Source organism: Heterodontus francisci, chromosome 7 (assembly GCF_036365525.1).
Source record: "Heterodontus francisci isolate sHetFra1 chromosome 7, sHetFra1.hap1, whole genome shotgun sequence".
Classification (NCBI taxonomy): domain Eukaryota; kingdom Metazoa; phylum Chordata; class Chondrichthyes; order Heterodontiformes; family Heterodontidae; genus Heterodontus; species Heterodontus francisci.
In genome coordinates, this window is record NC_090377.1 from 75,311,490 (window position 1) to 75,333,112 (window position 21,623).

Consider the following 21,623-nt stretch of genomic DNA (forward strand, 5'->3'; position numbering starts at 1 on the left):
TGCCTTTAAAGAGGAGATCGTTCAGGTACAGTCGAGATACATTCCCACAAGAGGGAAAAGGTAGGACAAACAAATCCTAAGCTCCCTGGATGACGAAACAGATAAACAGTAAGATTAAGCAAACCAAAGGTGCATATGACAGATGTCAGGTGGATGAAACAGTTGAGAACCAGGCTGAATATAGAAAGTTCAGAGGGGAAGTGAAAATAGAAATAAGAGAAGCAAAGAGAAAGTATGAGAATAGACTGGCAGCTAACATAAAAGGAAATTCAAAAGTCTTCTACAAGCATATAAATAGTAAAAAAGGTGGTAAAAAGGAGGAGTGGAGCTGATTAGGGACCAAAAAGGGGGTTTACGCATGGATATGGGGGCATGGTTGAGGTACTAAATGAGTGCTTTGCATCAGTCTTTACCAAGGAGAATGGTGCCTCAGTCATGGTGAAAGACACTGGATGGGCAAAAAATTGATAGAGGAAGTATTAGATAGGCTAGCTGTACTTAAAGTTGATAAGTCCACATGACTGGATGAAATGCATCCAAGTATACGAAGTGTAGAAAGGGTAGAAATTGTAGAGGCACTGGCCATAAATCTTCCAATCCTCTTTAGATATAGGGGTGGTACCAAAGGATTGGAGAATTGCAAATGTTACACACAAGGAAGGAGGGACAAGCCCAGCAACTACAGACCAGTCAGTCGGTGGTGGGAAAGCTTTTAGGAATGATAATCCGGGACAAAATTAAATTGTCACTTGGACAAATGTGGATCAATTAAGGAAAGCCAGCATGGATTTGTTAAGGGCAAATCGTATTTAACTTGCTTGAGTTTTTTGACGATGTAACAGAGAGGGCTGATGAGGGTAATGTGGTTGACGTGCTGTACATGGATTTCCACAAGGCATTTGATAAAGTGCCACATAACTTGTCAGCAAAGTTAAAGCCCATAGAATGAAAGTGACTGTAGCAGTATGGATACAAAATTGGTTGAGTGACGCAGACTGTAAGTGCGATAATACAAATTATGAACAAAATCTGAAGAGTTATAAAAACTGACTTTGTCTTTTAAAAAATGGAGCTTTATTTTAAAAAGTGAACAATGCTCCAAAATGTCTGCCGAAGGAAAAAGGATTGGCCTTTGTGTATTCAAACTGTCTGAAAATGATAAAGGAAAATATTCAAAGCTAAGAGGTGTCAATTGAACCCATCCTACACCCATCTTAAAACATTCAAAAATTGAATGTCTTCTTCTGAAACAAAGATGATGTGAAGTAGCCACATCCTGGGCCATTGTGCGATCACCATGGGAAGAGACCAAAGCATCTCCTACCAGGAGGAGAGAAATAACACAGCTTTATCTTTTTAAAAAAAAGCAGCCTAGAGAGAGACACTGGCAGAAAGAAAAAGTAAAGCAGCATCCAGAAACTTGCTTCCAGCAAACCAGAAGGTACGTGCCCTGTAGAATCCTACATCTACACTAGACAGCAGTGAATTAGAAGTGATTCTGTCTTCAACTGAACTTTCAACCAAGAGAGAAATTGACAATCACCTCAGGCCTGTAACCCACGAGAACTCTATTTCCCCCGAAACCTACCCTCCCATTTATAATCATTTACCCCTTTTTCCTCACTATTTGTCTCTTCTTGTCTGTGTGTGTGTGTGTGTGTGTATGCGCGCGCTAGAAAATACCTGAGTGAACGCGGTTGCGGCAATTCAGGATAAGGCGTATTGTTCAATAGACAATTGATTTTCTGTTTTGAAGCCTACAACAAAACTTGTCACTGTCTGTTTCTTTGACAAATAAAACCCTAATAACAAAACTTGCTGCGGTCAGGTGAGGAGTTGAACAATGGGAACCACCCACTTCTCACCAGCTAGCCGTAACACAGGAAACAAAGAGTAGTGGTTAATGGTTGTTTTTCGGACCGGTGGAAGGTATACAGTGGGGTTCCCCAGGGTTGTTGCAAGGACCCCTGCTTTTCTTGATATATGCTAATGGCCTAGACTCAGGTGCATAGGGCACAATTTCAAAATTTGCAGATGACACAGAACTTGGAAGTATTGTGAACTGTGAGAAGGATAGTAAGAAACTTCAAGAGGACATTGACAGGCTGGTGGAATGGGCAGACAAGTGGCAGATGAAATTTAATGCAGTGTGGAGTGATTCATTTTGGTATGAAGGACTGGAGAGGCAATATAAAGCAAAGGGTACAATTCTAAAGGGGGTGCAGGAGCAGAGGGACCTGGGGTGTACATGTGCACAAATCATTGAAGGTGACAGGGTAGGTTGAGAAAGCAATTAATAAAGCATATGGGATCCTGGACTTTATAAATAGGAGCGAAGAGTACAAAAGCAAGTAAGTTATGGTGAACCTGTATAAAACACTGGTTTGGCCTCAACTGGAGTTGTGCGTCCAATTCTAGGCACCACACCTTAGGAAGGATGTGAAGGCATTAGAGAGGGTGCAGAAATGATTCCCGAGAATGATTCCAGGGATGAAGAACTTCAGTTACGTGGATGGATTGGAGAAGCTGGGACTGTACTCTGCAGAGGAGATTTCACACAGGTGTTCAAAATCATGAGGGGTCTGGACAGAGTAGATAAGGAGAAACTGTTCCTGTTGGTGGAAGGGTCAGAAATCAGAGGACACCAATTTAAGGTGATTGGCAAAGGAAGCAACTGCGACAAGAGGAAAATGCTTTCGTGCAGCAAGTGCTTAGGATCTGGAATGCACTGCCTGAGAGTGTGGCGGAGACAGATTAAATGGAGGCTTTCAAAAGAGAACTGGATAATTACCTTAACAGAAAAAAATTTGCAAGGCTATGGGGAAAGGGCAGGGGAGTGGGACTAAGAGAGTTGCTCTTGTAGAGTTGGCATGGACACGACGGGCCAAATGGCCTCCTTCTGTGCTCTAACCATTCTATGATTCTATGGAACCCCAAAATTGAGGCGTTGCTGGACCAGGAGCCAAGTTAGGTCAGTGAGCACAGGAGTGAATGGGACTTGGTGTGAGTTAAGATAAAGGCAGCAGAGTTTTGGATGAGTTCAATGAGCTTATGAAGTGTGGAAGATGGGAGCCCAATTATCGACAGTGTCTGTTACTCATTTTCTTATTTACTAACCAAAAATATAATTAACCACATTGGGATTCCCAATTAGCCATATGTGACTGGTGGCTCACAAATTGGGACAGCTCTCTTTTACTACCATCATCACTCCCTCCTTTATCTAAAGAAAAAGCTTGATCCCTCTGGTGTCACGCTACTGGCTTGTCTTTAATTTGTTTTATTTTCTCTACAATACATGAACATATTGTAAAAGCTTAGCTTCATATTTGTTAAGGGAAGATCTTGTTTGACCAACTTCATCGAATTTTTTGAAGTAACAAGGAAGATAGATGAGGGTAGTGCAGTTGATGTGGTCTACATGGATTTTAGCAAGGCTTTTGACAAGGTCCCACATGGCAGACTGGTTAAAGAAATAAAAACTCATGGGATCCAGGGAAATGCAGCAAGGTGGATACAAAATTGGCTCAGTGGCAGGAAACAAAGGGTAATTGTTGCCGGGTGTTTTTGTGACTGGAGGGCTGTTTACAGTGGCGTTCTGCAGGGCTCAGTACTGGGTCCCCTGATTTTTGTGCTATTTATTAATGATTTGGACATAAATGTAGGGGGCATGATCAAGAAGTTTACAGACGACACAAAAATTGGCCGTGTGGTAGATAGCGAGGAGGATAGCTGCAGGATGATATTGATGGTCTGGTCAGATGGGCAGAAAAGTGGCAAATGGAATTCAACCCAGAGAAGTGTGAGGTGATGCATTTGGGGAGGTCAAACAAGGCAAAAGAATACACGATTAATGGGAAAATACTGAGAAGTGTAGAGGAAGTGAGGGACCTTGGAGTGAATGTCCACAGATCCCTAAAGGTAGGACAGGTCGATAAGGTCGTTAAGGCGGCATATGGAATCCTTTCCTTTATTAGCCGATATGTAGAATATAACAGCAGGGAGGCTATGCTGTAACTGTATAACTCATTGGTTGGGCCACAACTTGAGTACTGTGTGCAGTTCTGGTCACCTCATTACAGAAAGAATGTAATTGCACGAGAGAAGGTACAGAGGAGATTTACGAGTATGTTGCCGGGACTGGAAAAATGCAGCTATGAGGAAAGATTGGATAGCTGGGGTTGTTCTCCTCGGGACAGAGAAGGCTGAGGGGAGATCTGATTGAAATGTACAAAATTTTGAGGGGCCTGGATAGAGGGGCAGTGAAGGGTCTATTCACCTTAGCAAAGAGGTCAGTGACTAGGGGCCATAGATTTAAAGTGATTGGTAGAAAAATTAGAGGGGAGTTGAGGAAAAATATTTTCACCCAGAGGGTGGCGGGGGTCTGGAAGTCACTGCCTGAAAGGGTAGTTGAGGCAGAAACCCTCAACTCATTCAAAAGGAGTCTGAATATGCACCTCAAGTGCCGTAATCTGCAGGGCTACGGACCAAATGCTGGAAGGAGGGATTAGAATGGGTGGATCATTTTTCAGTCGGCACAGACACAATGGGCCAAGTGGCCTCTTTCTCTGCCTTAAACTTTCTATGATTCTATATACTCTTCAACCATTCCTTGTTTTGTGTGTCTCCCATTTGATTTCCAACCATCACACTGCATGGAGAATGCCCTAGTTAAGGTCACCAATGATACTGATTGCAGCGAGCTGTCTCTCCTTGTTCTACTCAATCTGTGTACCATCCATAACCCTATTGACCACTCCATTTTCCTTGCAATGTTCCTCCACAGTCCACCTTTGTAATACTGCTCACTTGATTTTCTATACTTCAATTTGCCCCAACATACATTTTCCCTTTAACTACACCAGTATTGTAATACTGCATTGGAAAGCTTGTTTCACTTGAAGGATTAGTACACCAAAATTTAGCTAAGGCATTTTGATTCGGAAAGATTTAAAATAATCAATACTATTAGGAATCTATAGCTTAGGAACACCAAATTCCTGAAACAGCATTTTTTTTACCATTATAATAATGCTAGTGTTGGGACTGTTCTTTAATACTGCTGAGATTAGTTACATACTGGGGTGACTTGGTCTCATTAACTATGTTGCCCTGCTATTAGGAGTTATGCTATTATTCTTTGGGATTAAGAATAACAATGCAAGTCATATAGTTCAGACCTCTGCCAAGATAAAATGTCATACATACCTGCACCATCTGTGGAAACCGAGCTGGCATTGATTCCAGAAAGACCAAATAGTGGACATTCGCGATCTGTATTCACATGACCCCACTTATGACACTTGATGCACCTAACATTCCGCACCTAAACAGGAGAAGCACATCATTACTGCTCAAAAGGATAAAGATAGTTGGCGAAGGTATTCACCTTCACACCTAGAAACAAAAGTTTCCTAGCTTGAATATGTCCTTTCCAAGTAAAACAACTATCCAGTAAAGCAATCGCACATTAGAGATAATGGAAAAACTGTTTAATATTTTTTGTGGGAAGTTGTGGAAGGAGAATTAGTATTTGCAATGGTCATTTGGTCCATGAATGCAACTCTCAACTGACCAATATGACTTCAACAAAACAATTCCTTGCACTTCATGACACAGCAAACTAGTACATCAACAGTATGCATGACAGACAATCTACATCACAGAATTGAAAACTGGCTTGGCACTTTATAGTCTGTAGAAAGATAGAACTGCATTGTGCAACTGTCAGTTTGGATCCAAAATTATTTCTGAAGAATTCTGAACAACTTTCCTTACATTGCATTCCTTTTCTCGTAAAGTGATGCATATCTTTGCTTGGAGATGGGAAACTTATTCCCAATGGTCATCATCAAGCACTTCCTAGTCAGATACAACATGGCTGGATCCAAAGCTGCCTCTATGGCACCCAACCTCAGAAACACGCATCTAATGAATCAGTGCATATTTTTACAGTCTTCAGTGGCTATTTTTATAACCCCCTGAGCAAGATGATCAATTTAATGTCAGCTTGCCAAGCTGTTGGCTATTGTGCACCAATTCCACATCTAGCCTCTATCGCCAGAAAAACAATTCAAAACCAGATTCCTGAAGTGAAACCACTGTGATACATATTATATACATTTACACACGCACACACCCGGCTTCTAACATTCAGTGACACAGGCAACACATGATTCAGTGAAAATAAAAGCAAAATACTGTGGATGCTGGAAACCTGAAATAAAAACAGAAAATGCTGGAAATACTCAGCAGGTCAGACAGCATCTGAGAGAAACATCGTTAATGTTTCAGCTGGATGACCTTTCATCAGAACTGAGAAAAGTTATAAATATAAGCGATTTTAAGCAAGTGAAAAGGGGGAGGGTGGAAAAAGGAAACTAAAAGGTCTGTGACAGGGTGGAAGACAGGAGAGATTAAATGACAAAAGAGTAGGTGGTGCAGAGCCAATGGGACAAGAAAAGAAACAAAAGTTGTGTCTACAGGAGGTGTGAATGGATCTGAAAGCTGAAACAAGGGAAAAATGAGACTGCAGCCGAAACCTGCAAAGTTGAGGAAACTAAACTGGTGGTGTTGGGGGGGGGGGGGGGGGGGGTGGTAGGTGGGTTGCGTGGAGATTATAAACTGAAATTGTTGAATTCAACGTTGAGTCCAGAAATCTGTAATGTGCCTAATCGAAAGATGAGGTGCTGTTCCTCGAGCTTACATTGAGCTTCACTGAAACACTGCAGTTGGCCGAGGACAGAGAGCAAGGTGAAGAAACTAAAACAACAGGTGACCGGAAGCTGGGGGTCATGTTTGTGGACTGATCAGAGGCGTTCCGCAAAGTGGTCACCCAATCTGTGCTTGGTCTCCCCAGTGTACAGCAGGCCGCATTGTGAGCAGCGAATACAGTATACTAAATTGAAGGAAGTACATGCAAATTGTGGTTTCACTGGATGACGTGTTCGAGGCCTTAAATGGTGAGGAGAGAGAGGAGGTAAAAGGGCAGGTGTTGCATCTCCTGCGCTTGCATAGAAAGGTACCTTGGGAAGGGGAGGAGGTGACTGAGGAGTGAACCAGGGTGTAGCATGAAGGAACAGTCCCTTCAGAATGCTGAAGGGGGCAGTGGGGGGGGGGGGGGGTGCGTTTGGTGGTGGCATCACACTGGAGGTGGCGGAAATGACAAAAGGTGATCCATTGAATACGGAGGCTGGTGGGGTAGAAGGTGAGGACAAGGGGAACCCTATCACGGTTCTGTGAGGGAGGGGAAGGGGTGAGAGCAGAAGTGCGGGAAATGGGGCAGACACGGTCGAGGGCCCCCATCAACCACGGTTGAGGAGAAAGGGAGACATATCAGAAGCACTGGTATGGAAGATTGCATCATCAGAACAGATGCGACAGAAACATAGAAACTGGGAGAATGGAATGGAGTCCTCACAGGAAGCAGGGTGTGAGGAGGTGTAGTTGAAGTAGCTGTGGGAGTCACTGGACTTATAGTGAATGTTCGTTGATAGGTTTTCCCCAGAAATGGAGACAAGAAGTCAAGGAGGGAAAGGAAGAGTTGGAGATAGACCATGCGAAGGTGAGAGAAGGGTGGAAATTGGATGCAAAGTTGATGAAGTTTTCCAGTTCAGGGTGAGAGCAGGATATGGCACCAATACAGTTATCAATGTACTGGAAAAAGAGGTGAAGGAGGGGACCAGGGTAGGACTTTTCCCAGTTCTGATGAAAAGTTAGTGACCTGAAACGTTAACTCTATCAGGCAGCATCTGTAGAGAGAGAAACAAAAAAAAAGTAATAGTTGTGCAGAACAATTCAAACTCTCAACAAAATAATGAAGAATAAAATCAAAGAAGAAGAAACAGAACAAAATAATTCAAAGCAGGAATTAACACAGAAATATGGAGAGCCAAAAACATGAAGAAAGTGAAACAGACAACTGAACAATAAATGGGTAAAATAGGGAAATACCACAGCAATCCAAAACGCACAATGGAACTTCTTTATCAGTATCACCTTTATAAATTGGTAACTACAAAACTGCAGAAATGAAAGATGGCTAAAATGGCTACAGTTGAACTCCACCTATTATGCACTCTGTAGAAACAGTATTCAAATTGTTTTTCCTGTCAAGAGCAATTCGTACACACCTGGATTCCAAAAGGCTGATCTCTAATGTTCATGTCATCCTTGGCATATCTGGTATCAAATAAAAAAGTCACCATTTAACAAATCCATCTATGGTTTCTCTCCCAATTATCGTAATCCTTTCCATAATTTAAAAATAGTTCTTGAAACACCTCTGTAGCAGAAAAATGAAATCATATTATGGGAGAGGGTGCTAGAATACAATATCAAGATAAAACAAATAATACATCAGTTACAGGTTTGGTTCTAATTGTTGTGCACACCTTTAGCAATTTCTCGTTTAAACAGAGTGGTGGCCAATTTGCACATTTCTAATCAAATCATATTTTTGGCCAGTACTGAAGGCTGATGTTGCAAACATAGCCCCACTATTTAAGAAAGGAGGAAGAAAACAAACAGAACTATCGGCCAGTTAGCCTAACATTAGTAGTTAGCAAAATGCTAAAATCTATTATTAAGCCCATGGTAACAGAGCACTTAGAAAATCATAATCATTAGAAAATCATACTATGATTAAGCAGAGTCAACACGGATTTATGAAAGTAAAATTGTGTTTGACAAAACTCCTAAGAGTTTTTTGAGGATTTAAATAGTAGGATGGATAAGGGGAAACCAGTGGATGTAGTGTATCTTGATTTTCAAAAAACATTCAATAAAGGTGCCACACAAGAGGTTATTACACAAAATTAGGACTCATGGGAGTGGGGTTAATATATTGATATGGTGTAATGATTAGTTAATGGACAAAAAAAAAAAAGAGTAGAAATATATGGGGCATTTTCAATTGGCAGCTGTAACTAGTAGGGTACCGCAAGGATCAGTACTTGGGCCTCAGCTATTAACAACCTACATTAATGTCTTAGATGAGGGGACTCAGTGCAACGTACTCAAATTTGCTGATGATACAAAGTTCGGTGAAAAAATAAACGGTGAAGAGGATGCACAGAGGGATGCAGACAAGTTGGGTATGGGGCAAAGTGTGAAGTTATTCACTGGTATGAAAAATAAGAAAGCAGAATATTTATTGAATGGTTGAGACACTGGGAATGTTCGCAGAGGGACCTGGGTGTCCTTATACATAAATCACAGAAATGTTAACATGCAGGTGGAGGCTGTGGCATAGTGGTAATGTCACTGAACAAGTTAGTAACTCAGAGGCCCAGGCTAATGCCCCCGGGCATGGGTTCAAATCCCACCACGGTAGCTGGTGGAAGTTAAATTCTAATATTTAATAAATATCTGGATTTGAAAGCTAGTCTCAGTAATGGTGCCGTGAAACTACGGTCGTAAAAACCCATCTGGTTCACTTAAGGAAATCTGCTGTCCTTACCTGGTCTGGCCTACATGTGACTCCAGACCCACAGCAATGTAGTTGACTCTTAATTGCCCTCTGAAATGGCCGAGAAAGTCACTCAGTTGTCAAGGGAAATTAGGGATGGGCAACAAATGTTGGCCTTGCCAGTGATGCCCACATCCCATGAAAGAATGAACAAAGGTATAGCCAGCAATTAGGAAGGCAAATGGTATGTTAGCTTTTGCTACAAATCGTTTGGAGTAGAACAGTAAAGAAGTCTTACAACAATTGTACAGGATATTGGTGAGGTCACACCTGGAATACTGTGTGCAGTTCTGGTCTCCTTACCTAAGGAAAGACATACCTGCCCTCAAGGGAGTGCAACAAAGGTTCACTAGAATCGTGGGATGAGGTGATTGATCAATGAGGGGAGACTAAGTAGACAAGGCCTTTATTCACTGGATTTAGAAGAATGAGAGGTGATCTAATTGAAACATATACAATTCTTAAGGGGCTTGACAGGATAGATGCTGAGAAAATGATTTCCCTTGTTGGGCATCTAGAACATGGGGTCACAGTCTCAGAAGAAGGGGTCAGCCATTTAGGATTGAGATGAAGAGAAATTTCTTCACTTAAAAGGTTGTGAATCTTTGGAACTCTCTACCCCAGAGAGCTATGGATGCTCAGTTATAAAATATATTTAAGACAGAGGTCAATAGATTTTTGGGTACTAGGGGATAGTGTATGAAAGTGGAATTGAGGCAGAAGATCAGCCATGATCTTATTGACTGGTGCAGCAGGCTCGAAGGGCCAAATGGACTACTCGAGCTCCTATTTATGTTGTGAAAAAAATGTTTTTTAAAAATATGCTGTCTTGGTAAGTATACATAATCCTCAGTCAGCAGAAAGCCAGGAGTTGTTCAAATTAAGGACCATCCAAGATATTTTACTTGTGCCATGCAGGCCCCCACCTGCCAAGAAGGAGGCACATTAATTTTGCCACATGGACATTAAACTTAAAAATTGTTGCTGGGAAAAAAAAAGAGGGCCTAACACAAGGAATTGCCAGGCCCCTCGCCGGAAAGACATTTTTGCAAACTAGCAGACAGTGTTGGAACAAAGGAACCAATCCCTGCTCCCCAATACACAGAAGACGCGGTCAGACCAGTTTAGTCACATGACTAACTGGCTGTTGCAGAGTTTTGAACTGAGAGTTTTAAATTGGCTGCGGAGAATTTGAAATCAGAAAGCGGTTTGCTTCAGGACTGAAAAGACCTCTCATGGCTGGCTCGCTGCAGCCTCTCCTGTCTGTTCTCACCTCGTTCTCGCCAGCTTTGGAATCTATTGAAGAGACATGAACCCCAAGAGAGAAAAGTCTCCTACAGTGAACAAGGTTTAAGAATAATACTGGGGCCCAATGAAAAACAATTACCTACAAGCAAGGACTCTACTGTGAGCTCGAAGCACAGTAACAAGAAACTCTTCCGATATTGCCTCATACCTCTCCACTTTATTTTTTCTTCTGCTCTTTTCTGTCTCTAATTGCATATGCTAGCGTGGGGCAAGGCGTGTATCCGTAGGCGTTAACCGAATTAGAGTTTAAGTTTTAGTAAATTTCACTTTTCTTCTTTAAACCTAAGAAAGTCTGTTTGTGCTCATTTCTTTGCCTTATAATTGGAAAGCGGAGAACAGGGATTCACCAAGGGGGGAGCTCAGAACACAGTGTGTTTAAAATTAAACCCTGTTACATTAAGACCAGGCGAAGGCTGAAAGGGACCCCTAGACATCTTTCTCACCTGGTCATAACAGAAACTTGGGGGCTAGCATCCGGAATTTTACCCACAGACCAACGAGAAATTGAAAATGGGAAGCCAAATTGTTCCCAATCAAAAAAAAGAGCAAGATTAATATAAGTTTTCTTGTGTTTGTGTGTGATCGAATACTAACATGTCTGCAACTGAAGCTAGTAGCATTCCAAGCCAGGGTGAAGTAACTTGGGATAAATTAAAAGCACTGTCTGGGGAGGAGTTGAGGAAAATGGCTGAGCAGTGTGGGATCACTGTACGAGGCAAGGCTAGGAAGTCTGAACTCCTACGGCCAGTGGGCAACCATTTTTCCCTTGAATCTGAAGAAGCAGAAGCAGTGTTAGAAGTAGACCCAGACAGGGTACTGTTAACAAAGATACAACTGGAACAAAGGAAGCTTGAATTAGAGGAAAGAGAAAGGGAGAGACAGGAAAAAGAGAGAGACAGGAGCGGGAGAAAGAGAGCCTTCCAGAAGGAATGTGAAGAAAATGAAAGGCAGGAGAGAGAGAAAAAGAATATTCCAGAAAGAATCCAAAAAAAAAGAGCGCTGAAGCAGCTTGAGTTAACTATGGGGTGACAGAGTAACCCCAGTGAAAGCATGGCCAATATGGAGAAGGATAATTCAGGGCTGGGTACAAAATTGCTGAAACTCGCTCAACTAATTCCAAAATTCAATGAGGAAGATGTGGAAGCTTTTTTGTGTCTTTTGAGAAACTGGCAAGGCAGCTTAAATGGTTGCCCACTAGCCCTAGGAGTTCAGACCTAATCTCTTTTGCTACAAAGCAAGCTATCTGGAAAAGCCCATGAGGTTCATTCCCTGTTGCCAGATGAAAGTACATCAAATTATGAACTGACCAAAAATGCTATCCTCGGGACATATGAATTAGTACCCGAAGCCTATCGCCAAAAGTTTAGAACCCTTAAAAAGCAATCTAATCAAACCTATCTGGAGTCTGAAAGTAAGCAAGCACCTGGCTTTTGACCAGTGGCTCAGGGCTGTTAAAATACAGCTCAGCTATGAGAATCTCAGGGAAGTAGTTCTATTAGAGGAATTTAAAAACTCTCTCCCACTCTCAATAAAGACCCATGTAGAGGAGCAGCAGGCTGAAGGAGCACGGCAAACGGCCGTTCTGGCCGATGAGTATGCTTTAATTTATAAGTTGGTTTCCCAGGGGACAACCTTTCTTAATCACCCCAAGAAATCCGAAAAGGACAAAATGTGGGAAGGTGATCTCCGCCCAGGCAGTCCTGGGAGAGAAAGGAAAGCAGGAGGCACAGGGGGCCCTCCTACAGCCAAAAAGGAAGGTGTTGTGAGCAATAGTGAGACCAGGAGACCTGTGTGCTTCCATTTCAATAAAGCAGGGCATTTAAAAGCTGACTGATGGAAACTAAAGGGAAAACCGGTAGGGTTAATCAGGGCACACCCGCTCAGTGAAGTCCGGGACCTGATAGAAAGCACAGCGGAACAAGCTGTAGCTTTAACTGCAGTAAGAGTGAGACCCAGGAAGCTTACAAGAAGCAAGTGCAGGAAAACTTAATAGGATTCCTGAAGGTTATCAGGGTTTTGTGTCTGAAGGGAAAGTAACCCCATACCCCTCGAGTGGGGCAAGCAAGCCCATAGTGATTCTCAGGGACACAGGGGCCACTAGATCCCTTTTACTAGGAAAAGGCCTGACCTTTCCCCCAGAGAGTGCAATGAATGCCAAAATGGGAATGAATGGTATTGGAGGGCAGAATATGCCTGTACCTGTACACCAGGTGCACCTGGAGTGCAACCTAGTTTCCTGACCACTGACCATAGGGATTGTCCCCAGTTTACCTGTGGACAGGGTTGACCTGCTCCTAGGTAATGACCTAGCGGGGGTGAAGGTGGTAGCCCCCCCAGTAGTGATAGAAAGACCACAGGAGGTCAGAGAGACAGGGCAGTGGCAGGAGACGGTTCCCTGAAGTTTCCCTGAATGTGTAGTGGATCAGGCCATGATCAAACCAGCTCCCCCAGAGGAGACTGCATTGGCACTGCAGGCAGATGACCATGAGGTCTGCCTGTCCGAGACTTTCTTTGGAAAGTTAGGAGACCCAGGGAATGAATTAAATGGATTTTCCCTAGCTGAGGCTCAGCGAGCCGACCCAGTATTGCGAGAGTTAGCACAGGCTGCCTGGTCTGAAAGTGAAGCCGAGGGAGTCCCTGATTGCTACTAAGTTACTGATGAGGAAATGGAGTTCTCCTTACAGACCTGAGAACAAGGAGTGGGCAGTAGTTCAACAGTTAATGGTGTCGCAGAGGTACCGGGGAGAAATATTAAGAAGGGCCCATGAGACTACAGCAGCTGTACATGCCAGTATATGAAAGACCAAAGCACACATAAGACAGCAATTTGACTCACCAGAACGCCACAAAGATGTAGTGGAGTACTGTAGGAATTGCCACATGTGCCAGGCTGAGGGGAAACCCCAACCTACAGTGAAACCTGCATCCCTAAGTCCTGTACCGGTGTTAGGTGGACCCTCCAGCAGAGGGCTGGTGAACTGTAAGGGACCCCCACTGAGAACAAAAAGGGACAGGTAGGCACAAGGCTGGCAAAAGTTGAGAAAGAGAAGGGGAAAAAGTGACCAAGAAGGCAGGTTAAAAGAAGTCCGGAAGGAATCCGGATGAAAACCCCTACTGTCCGGTCAGCCAACTCCGAAAAACGTGAAAAGTTAAGATCCCACGTTAAAGGCCTGCTCACGTCAGGAAAAAAAAAACCTGACCCGAACCCGACAGAACCACATTGGACCCAAGACTGACCAGAGTCCCTCCATTTTTTCCTGCGCCCGACCCGACCACCGGAATGTTCACCTTACCTACCTTCCGACTCCAAATCTGCAGGATGCTGCAGCACGAGTGTGATGACGTCATAGAGACGCTCACTCGCTCGCTGCGCAAACTCAAGAGTTTCCCTCCTTGACGTCCCAGACTCCCAGTTCAGTTAGGCTTTTCAACTTCTGACACTTAACAGCAGAGCAAAATGCAATACTTACTGTGTGTCCCCGACCCGGACCCGGCCCGAGCCAAGCCCGAAAGCCGGACCCGGAACAGCGACCGAACCTGAACCTGACACATGTTGTTGGGTCCCGTTGGGTTCCGGTCGCGTAGCAGGCCTTTACCCCACATCCTCCTATGTAAATGCAGATACTAGAAGCACCCCACCAGAGTTGTTAACAGCGTTTACAGGAACCTGCAGAGACAAAGTGAAACTTCTAGGGGGCACAGAAACTGTGAGGATGATGCCTCACCAAGTCAAAGTGCCACAGGAGAGTGCAGTGAAGTCTGCACAAATACCTGCAGGTAGGAGTGTAACAGAGAACAAAGGGGAGATTAACAAAGAATCCTCCCCCCACAGTCAGAGAAAACAGGAACCACCCATCCCCTGAAATCAAAAACCTTTGCATGACGCAGCAAAGCATGATAAGAGTGTTCAGGATAGACCCACCCACTACTGCCTCTCCTGAAAAAAAATTACCTCAGCAGGAACACAGAGCCTAGGCAGTCATCGCAATGGGAAAACTGAAGAAAAGCTTCCCCAAAGAACCACATGGGATGCCAAAAAGGGGAAATTAAAGCAGCACTGGCACCCAGAAAAGACAATTTTAATAGGCTTTAAGAGTTATGAATGAATGGAAATGAATGAGAGAAATGCATGGTTTTTCTTTCTGTATCTTATATTTCTCTCAAACCTTGTAATGAAATGCGCTGTTTTTTTTTCAAAATTGCATTTCATTCCCTTGGGTGTGGAGGTGTCTTGCAGGCCCCCACCTGCCAAGAAGGAGGCACATTAATTTTGCCACAGGGACACTAAACTTAAAAATTGTTGCTGTGAAGAAAAGGGGGTCTATCACAAGGCATTGCCAGGCCCCTTGTCAGAAAGACATTTTTGCATACTAGCAGACAGTGTTGGAACAACGGAAGCAGTCCCTGCTCCCCAATACACAGAAGATGTGATCAGACCAGTTTAGTCACCTGACTAACTGGCTGTTGCAGAGTTTTGAACTGAGAGTTTTAAATCGGCCACAGAGTATTTGAAATCAGAAAGCTGTTTGCTCCTGGACTGAAAAGACCTCTCGTGGCTGGCTCGCTGCAGCCTCTCCTGTCTGCTCTCATCTCATTCTCACCAGTTTTGGAATCCATTGAAGACACAGGAACCCCAAGAGAGAAAAGTCTCCAACAGTGAACAAAGTTTATGAAGAATACTGGGGCCCAACAAAAAGCAAAAATTACCTACAAGCAAGGACTCTACAGTGAGCTCGAAGCACAGTAACAAGAAACTCTTCCGATATTGCCTCAAACCTCTCTATTTTATTTTTTCTTCTGCTCTTTTCTGTCTCTAATTGCATGTGCATATCGCGTATGCATGCTAGCGTGGGCGCAGCGTGTATCTGTAGGCATTAACCGAATTAGAGTTTAAGTTTTAATAAATTTCACTTTTCTTCTTTAAACCTAAGAAAGCCTGTTTGTGCTCATTTCTTTGCCTTATAATTGGAAAGCGGTGAACAAGGATTCACCAAGGGGGAGCTCACAACACGGTGTGTTTAAAATGAAACCGTGTTACAGTAAGACCAGGTGAAGGCTGAAAGGGAATCCTAGACACCTTTCTCACCAGGTCGGAACACTTCTAAAATTAATATATTGCCTGAGCCATACAAAGCAAAAATATTCCAGGTTCAATCCTTGAATCCCAAGCTGTGAAAGACCAAGTATTTAACCTCAGTGGGGATTTCAACTGAGAAATGCAGTTGGGAAGGATTTGTTTTTCCTTAAAATCAACTTGTGTGTGAAGTGAGTGGTAGGAATTTGATATTTTTCAGAGTTTGGTGTTCATGGATAGTCAGGTTAAAATTACCTATATGTAAGCTAGACATAAAGACAAGGCAATGGAGAGAACACTTGTGATATAATGTGGGTGCACAAAGTGGAACATTATGGATCATCCAAGGGCAGCCAGCGCTGCGTCAAAAAATTGAGTCTCTGGAACAGAGGACCGAGCAGCAACTGATCACAATCCACAGTATTTAGGAAAGAGAAAAAACTGTATTTATGTAGCATCTTTCACATTCATAGGATATCCCAAAGAGCTTTAAACTTCGAAAGTACTTCATTGGCTGTGGTCACAAATATAAGGAAACAACTACCAAATTGTACACAGCAAGATCCCACAAAAAAGAATGTGATAAATGACCAGAAAATGGATAAAGACTATTTGCATCATGCTCTCCAGAATGTTGTCATCCAAGAGGCAGTATTAAATAGTTCAGAACATAGGGAAAATGTAGAAAGAGAGAAGTGTGTGGCTGCCTGCAGACATAGCAGAGGGAAACAGGACTCACAGCTGCAGGGAACCCTAGTTATAGAAACTGTCTCACAGATAGGACAAATTTGTATGGCTATGGGGAAAGAGCTGGGGAGTTGGACCAATTATAGCTCTTTCAAAAAGAGTTGGCACAGGCAAGATAGGCCAAATGGCCTCCTTCTGTGCTGTATGATTCTAGTGTTGGACAAGCATTAAGTGGATAGTGACAGTAATTCAGAGGAGGATGGTCTTGAGTAACGTTGCAGCAGTGTGGATCAAAAGACTGCCCAAGGTGTGGAGAGGTGAGAGGCAGCCAGACTACAACAATGTTAGTATTGTACAATTCTATAGTCAAAGATATAACAGCCTTTTTTACAGTCATGATCAGAGGTCCTAAATAGTATGTTGTCTTTCACCTTGATAGCAGGAAGACATCACAAAACAAGTTGGAAAACATCAGGAAAGGGAAGGAGTAGGAAGAAATTGTGGTTCATATTGGAACCAATGATGTAGATAAAAGTACATTTGAGGTCTTGCAGAGGGTGTTTAAGACCTCAAGGTAAAAATCTCTATCTGCTTCCTGTGTCGCGTAAAGGTCCATTAAGGAGACGAAGATCAGGAAGGTCAACATGTGAATGCAGGGTTGGTGCAGGAGTGAAGAAATCACAATCCTGGGGTATTGCAAGGAGCTCCTGAACAATGAAAGGTTATTCTGAAGCGGTGAGAAATCATCAAACATAAAAGATTCATAAGTGTACAAAATAAATATATTTCTACAAGGCAAAAAGGAGGTTCATCAAACTAGGGAATTCTGTAAATAAACTAAAACTTAAGGGAAGGCATCTTACCAGCACTTGGGAGTTCTCTGCCACGTGGGGAGACCACCAGGTAAACCCTGATGGCCTGTTGGCAGGCTCCAGTGGGAGCATCCTTTTGGGCATTCTTTGACCTGCAGAGGGACTCCAGCGGCAACGTCTGCCCTCAGCGACCTCCACCCCCTGGGATCTGACTGGCCCCAGTGCCCCCAGACCCAACTTATCTGACTTTGAGGCCGACGGCCATTGATGCGTCCTCATCCTGCAGGTGCAGCCCCAGCAGTGGCCGCCACAGGCAGAGGCGCTGCTGCCTGTCTGATTGGCTGGGGCAGCTCCTGGCGAGGGAGGGGGGTGGGGGGGTGGTGGGGAAGGGCGGTGGGCTGTCATCCTTGATAGGCATTGCAGCCCTGACAGCAGCCCTGGTGGCGGCAATTAAATGCCGGCTGCTGGCAAGATGCGGCCCCAGGTCCCAATGACCACCAAAGCAGGTTCCCCCCCAACCCCCCCACTTTTGGCCCTGGCAGCAGGACACCTGCTGCCTACGTAAAATTCCAGCCTTAAAGATCATAAATCAAGTTATCAATATTTTGAACTTTATGGGTTAATTTTTTAAACATTTACCCTTCACAACAAACGAGTGCATGGATTTTTGCCATCATCCTTAAAATTGAGGAGTATCAGCTACAGCACTCTGTCCAGTTGCATTAAACACTACACTTACTTTTCTCGTGGTGCAACCTTCTGCCATTCAAACTTGTATTCGGTTTCTCCTTCTGTCTGCAACCACATGTACATAGACTTTAGGTCAGACGACAATGCCAATAAACAAATAAATGCCTTAATATTTTAAAATATTTTACTTAAATGGAGTATATTTATCAAAATAATCTTACCTCTTTGTTCTCTTCATTGCCATTCAATTAAAAAAAAGGGAAATTAAAAAATGGAAATATTAGATAGCTGTACACATCAATACGAGATCTTAAAACTGAAAGAACAATAATGGAAATTAAATGCTTGCAGATGGCATAGGCACATTAGATATCATAAAATTCTTGAAGCGATTTAAATATTTGATAAAATCTTACCATTCTTTACTCCTGGAGGTGCTTCATACATAAAGTTAAGCCCATTCTTTACACGTTCATCACCCATGAGTAACCTTAAAAAAAAAAGTAAATTGCCATAAAAGTAAAAATAAATTTTTAGAAAGCAGGATTGTTTCTATATATCTTTTTTATAGATCAGTGCTCATTTAAAAAAGGTATCTATTTGTTTAACAGAAAATGGATGTACAAACAAACTAGCATAACACAATGTTCTAGAAATGTCTTAAAAATGTCTGGCTGTCAATAATATCACAGGAAATGAACATGTGAAATAGTAAATGGTATCAATAGGAAAAATCAAAACCATATTATTCCTTTAAAGTAAAGGAGGAACTGAGGGCCTAAGGATATAAATGAAAATTAGGTGAGTTATCAGGAGCACCATCTTTACCCAGGCAAGATAGCAGAGGCAAAAATATTGGAGTTGTTCAAAATACAGTTAAACATTATAATGGGGAAGATAAGGCACTAGAAGATGGAGTGTTGAAGAGCTAAATGGGCTTTTCTTTACTTTGACTTTTATTGTGTATCTGGTAATGCTGGGTCCTCACATTTTGGTCAGAACGTTTCCTCAAGGTGGTTTCACGTCATTTGCCAAAACACAATATGCTATCTGTTCAACAACTTCATTCCCAAATTATCATAAATGAAAACTATAGCTTAACTGGGCCATTAGAATATTACTCTTAAGCAGGTGTGAAAAAATGCTTTTTAAATACACAGGACAATTCTGAAAATGGGCAATATCTGTTCTAATCAATGATCTGCTCTACCAAAAACCTGAATCAGTAAAGCTAAGAGTATACTTACACAATACTTAGCACCTTTAGCAAACATACAGATGGAAAACAAAATGTGAAGAAAGGTAAATTTTCTTCCCCGTGACTGTTCGAATATTTGGAGTTTTCTGCCCTCTTCAATGCAAAGAATGAATGCAAGAAAATGGAATACTCTTCCACTAAGAGCACTGGTTTTAGCATCAAAAAAATCTCAGGTTAGGTGTCGCATGGAGAGTAAAGCTCCCTGAGTTATGCCCCAAAATGTGTCTGACGGGTAGTAGCCATCCAGAGGCAGATCACTGGTGACAAGTGCAGGATGGGCTCTTCGGGCTCTCACCACCTCCAACATCAGCTCCAGGGAAGAGTCAGAGAACTGGGGGGGCAGTCTTCCTACAGTCATTCTGACCCCTGCCAGGGTCCAAGGCTCCCTGAGTTATGCCCCTGCCAAGGCATACGGCATGCTTTCCTTCATCGGACGGGGTACTGAGTACAAGAGTTGGCAGGTCATGTTACAGTTGTATAGGACTTTGGTTCGGCCACATTTGGAATACTGCGTGCAGTTCTGGTCGCCACATTACCAAAAGGATGTGGATGCTTTGGAGAGGGTGCAGAGGAGGTTCACCAGGATGTTGCCTGGTATGGAGGGCGCTAGCTATGAAGAGAGGTTGAGTAGATTAGGATTATTTTCATTGGAAAGACGGAGGTTGAGGGGGGACCTGATTGAGGTGTACAAAATCATGAGAGGTATAGACAGGTTGAATAACAAGAAGCTTTTTCCCCCCCCCAGAGTGGGGGATTCAATTACTAGGGGTCACGAGTTCAAAGTGAGAGGGGAAAAGTTTAGGGGGGGATATGCGTGGAAAGTTCTTTACGCAGAGGGTGGTGGGTGCCTGGAACGCGTTGCCAGCGGAGGTGGTAAACGCGGGCACGATAGCGTCTTTTAAGATGTATCTAGACAGATACATGAATGGGCAGGAAGTAGAGATACAGACCCTTAGAAAATAGGCGACATGTTTAGATAGAGGATCTGGATCGGCGCAGGCTTGGAGGGCCGAAGGGCCTGTTCCTGTGCTGCAATTTTCTTTGTTCTTCTTTGTTCTTTGTTTGTCCCTTTAAGAGATCCTTCCATTGACAGGTGCGGTTCATCCTCACACCCATGCTCTACGATTGGTCAGAAAACCTGCAGGCAGTATGCTAATGCCATTGCTGAGTTAAACAGCCAAAACTCAGCCACAACAAAGCCTGGTGCTGCAATGATCAGACTCCAAATCTGCTGCTGAACTGCGCTCCTCCCCACCCCACCCCAGCTGCAAGCAGGTTGGTCCCATTAAAATTCTGCCCTAGATGTCAGTCAGTCAAGGCAGCAGAGAAGCTATTTAGAGGTTAAGGGCAACAGAAAGGCAATGACTGTAGTACAGATAGCTCTATATTAGTAAAAATTCCCAAGTGGGTTTGTGCATGCATATTGTAGCAGTAAATAAACAGAAGTTGAACTGATTGAATGGTGCTCCGTATTATAGCGTTTACCAAGGAATAAAGCAACTTACAAAGTGAACCAACCTAAACAATCCCTTGCTAGCGTTAACTTGGCCTACCCTCAGAGCAATTAAAAGGAGTACACGTTTAAGATGGAGATCTGGTCCAGATCACAATGGAGTTTCATTGTTTCACTCCTGGATCCCACTACTATGCTAACAGATAAGGATTACAAAGTTAACTTCTGAAAACAAAAATGGCAGGCTACCAGATCAGTTAATGAAGTGAATGAATTTGATTATGTACTGGAGACATATCCAAATTCATAATAAAGTTTGGTCCTATGCTCTGACTTGGGGTAAACTGTGGGACATGTTTGTGCTGGGACTGATGCCCATGGGAACTGAATGAAGGCAGTACTAACACTCACTTTATGTTTAGTTAACAGGAGAAGGAACAAGATTGAACCATTTGTCGAGAGAGAAACAAGCACAGGTCTCGGACGTGAAAGGACCATATGGCAATCCATTATATTACTGAGGTACTATAATAACTGCTTCTTTAAAACACATTGTCAAAAATTTCAGAGTTGGTATAGATATTCAGTTGGGCACTGCTGGTTTGGTCACTTCTGCAAATGCTTCCTGCGCCTGACGTTTGAGTATGCCCTTACTCCCAATATGTAATTATAAGATGGCTTAACTTAGGGTATAACAAAACCACTCACATATCATGGGGCTAAATTGGATAGTACCCAAAATTGGGCATGGGGATTGCGATTTGCCAATAACATGCACCCGTTCAAAGTGATGCAGGCAGCAGGCAAACTTCATCCTGTCTCCTAATGATGATTGTGGCATGCAGCCACTGAACACGCTGTTGAGTGGACAC

At 43.1% G+C, this 21,623-nt stretch overlaps 1 protein-coding gene across 1 annotated transcript in view; it reads right to left on the minus strand.

Annotated features, from left to right (window-relative positions):
- Positions 1-21,623, minus strand: part of cir1 (corepressor interacting with RBPJ, CIR1) — an 84,779-nt gene that overhangs the window by 33,304 nt on the left and 29,852 nt on the right. The window contains exons 3-7 of the mRNA XM_068035452.1: positions 18,457-18,530; positions 18,262-18,272; positions 18,090-18,145; positions 8,133-8,181; positions 5,209-5,326 (exon numbers count right to left, since the gene is read on the minus strand). Of these exons, the coding sequence (XP_067891553.1) occupies positions 5,209-5,326; positions 8,133-8,181; positions 18,090-18,145; positions 18,262-18,272; positions 18,457-18,530 (308 nt within the window). The remainder of the gene's footprint in view (positions 1-5,208; positions 5,327-8,132; positions 8,182-18,089; positions 18,146-18,261; positions 18,273-18,456; positions 18,531-21,623) is intronic.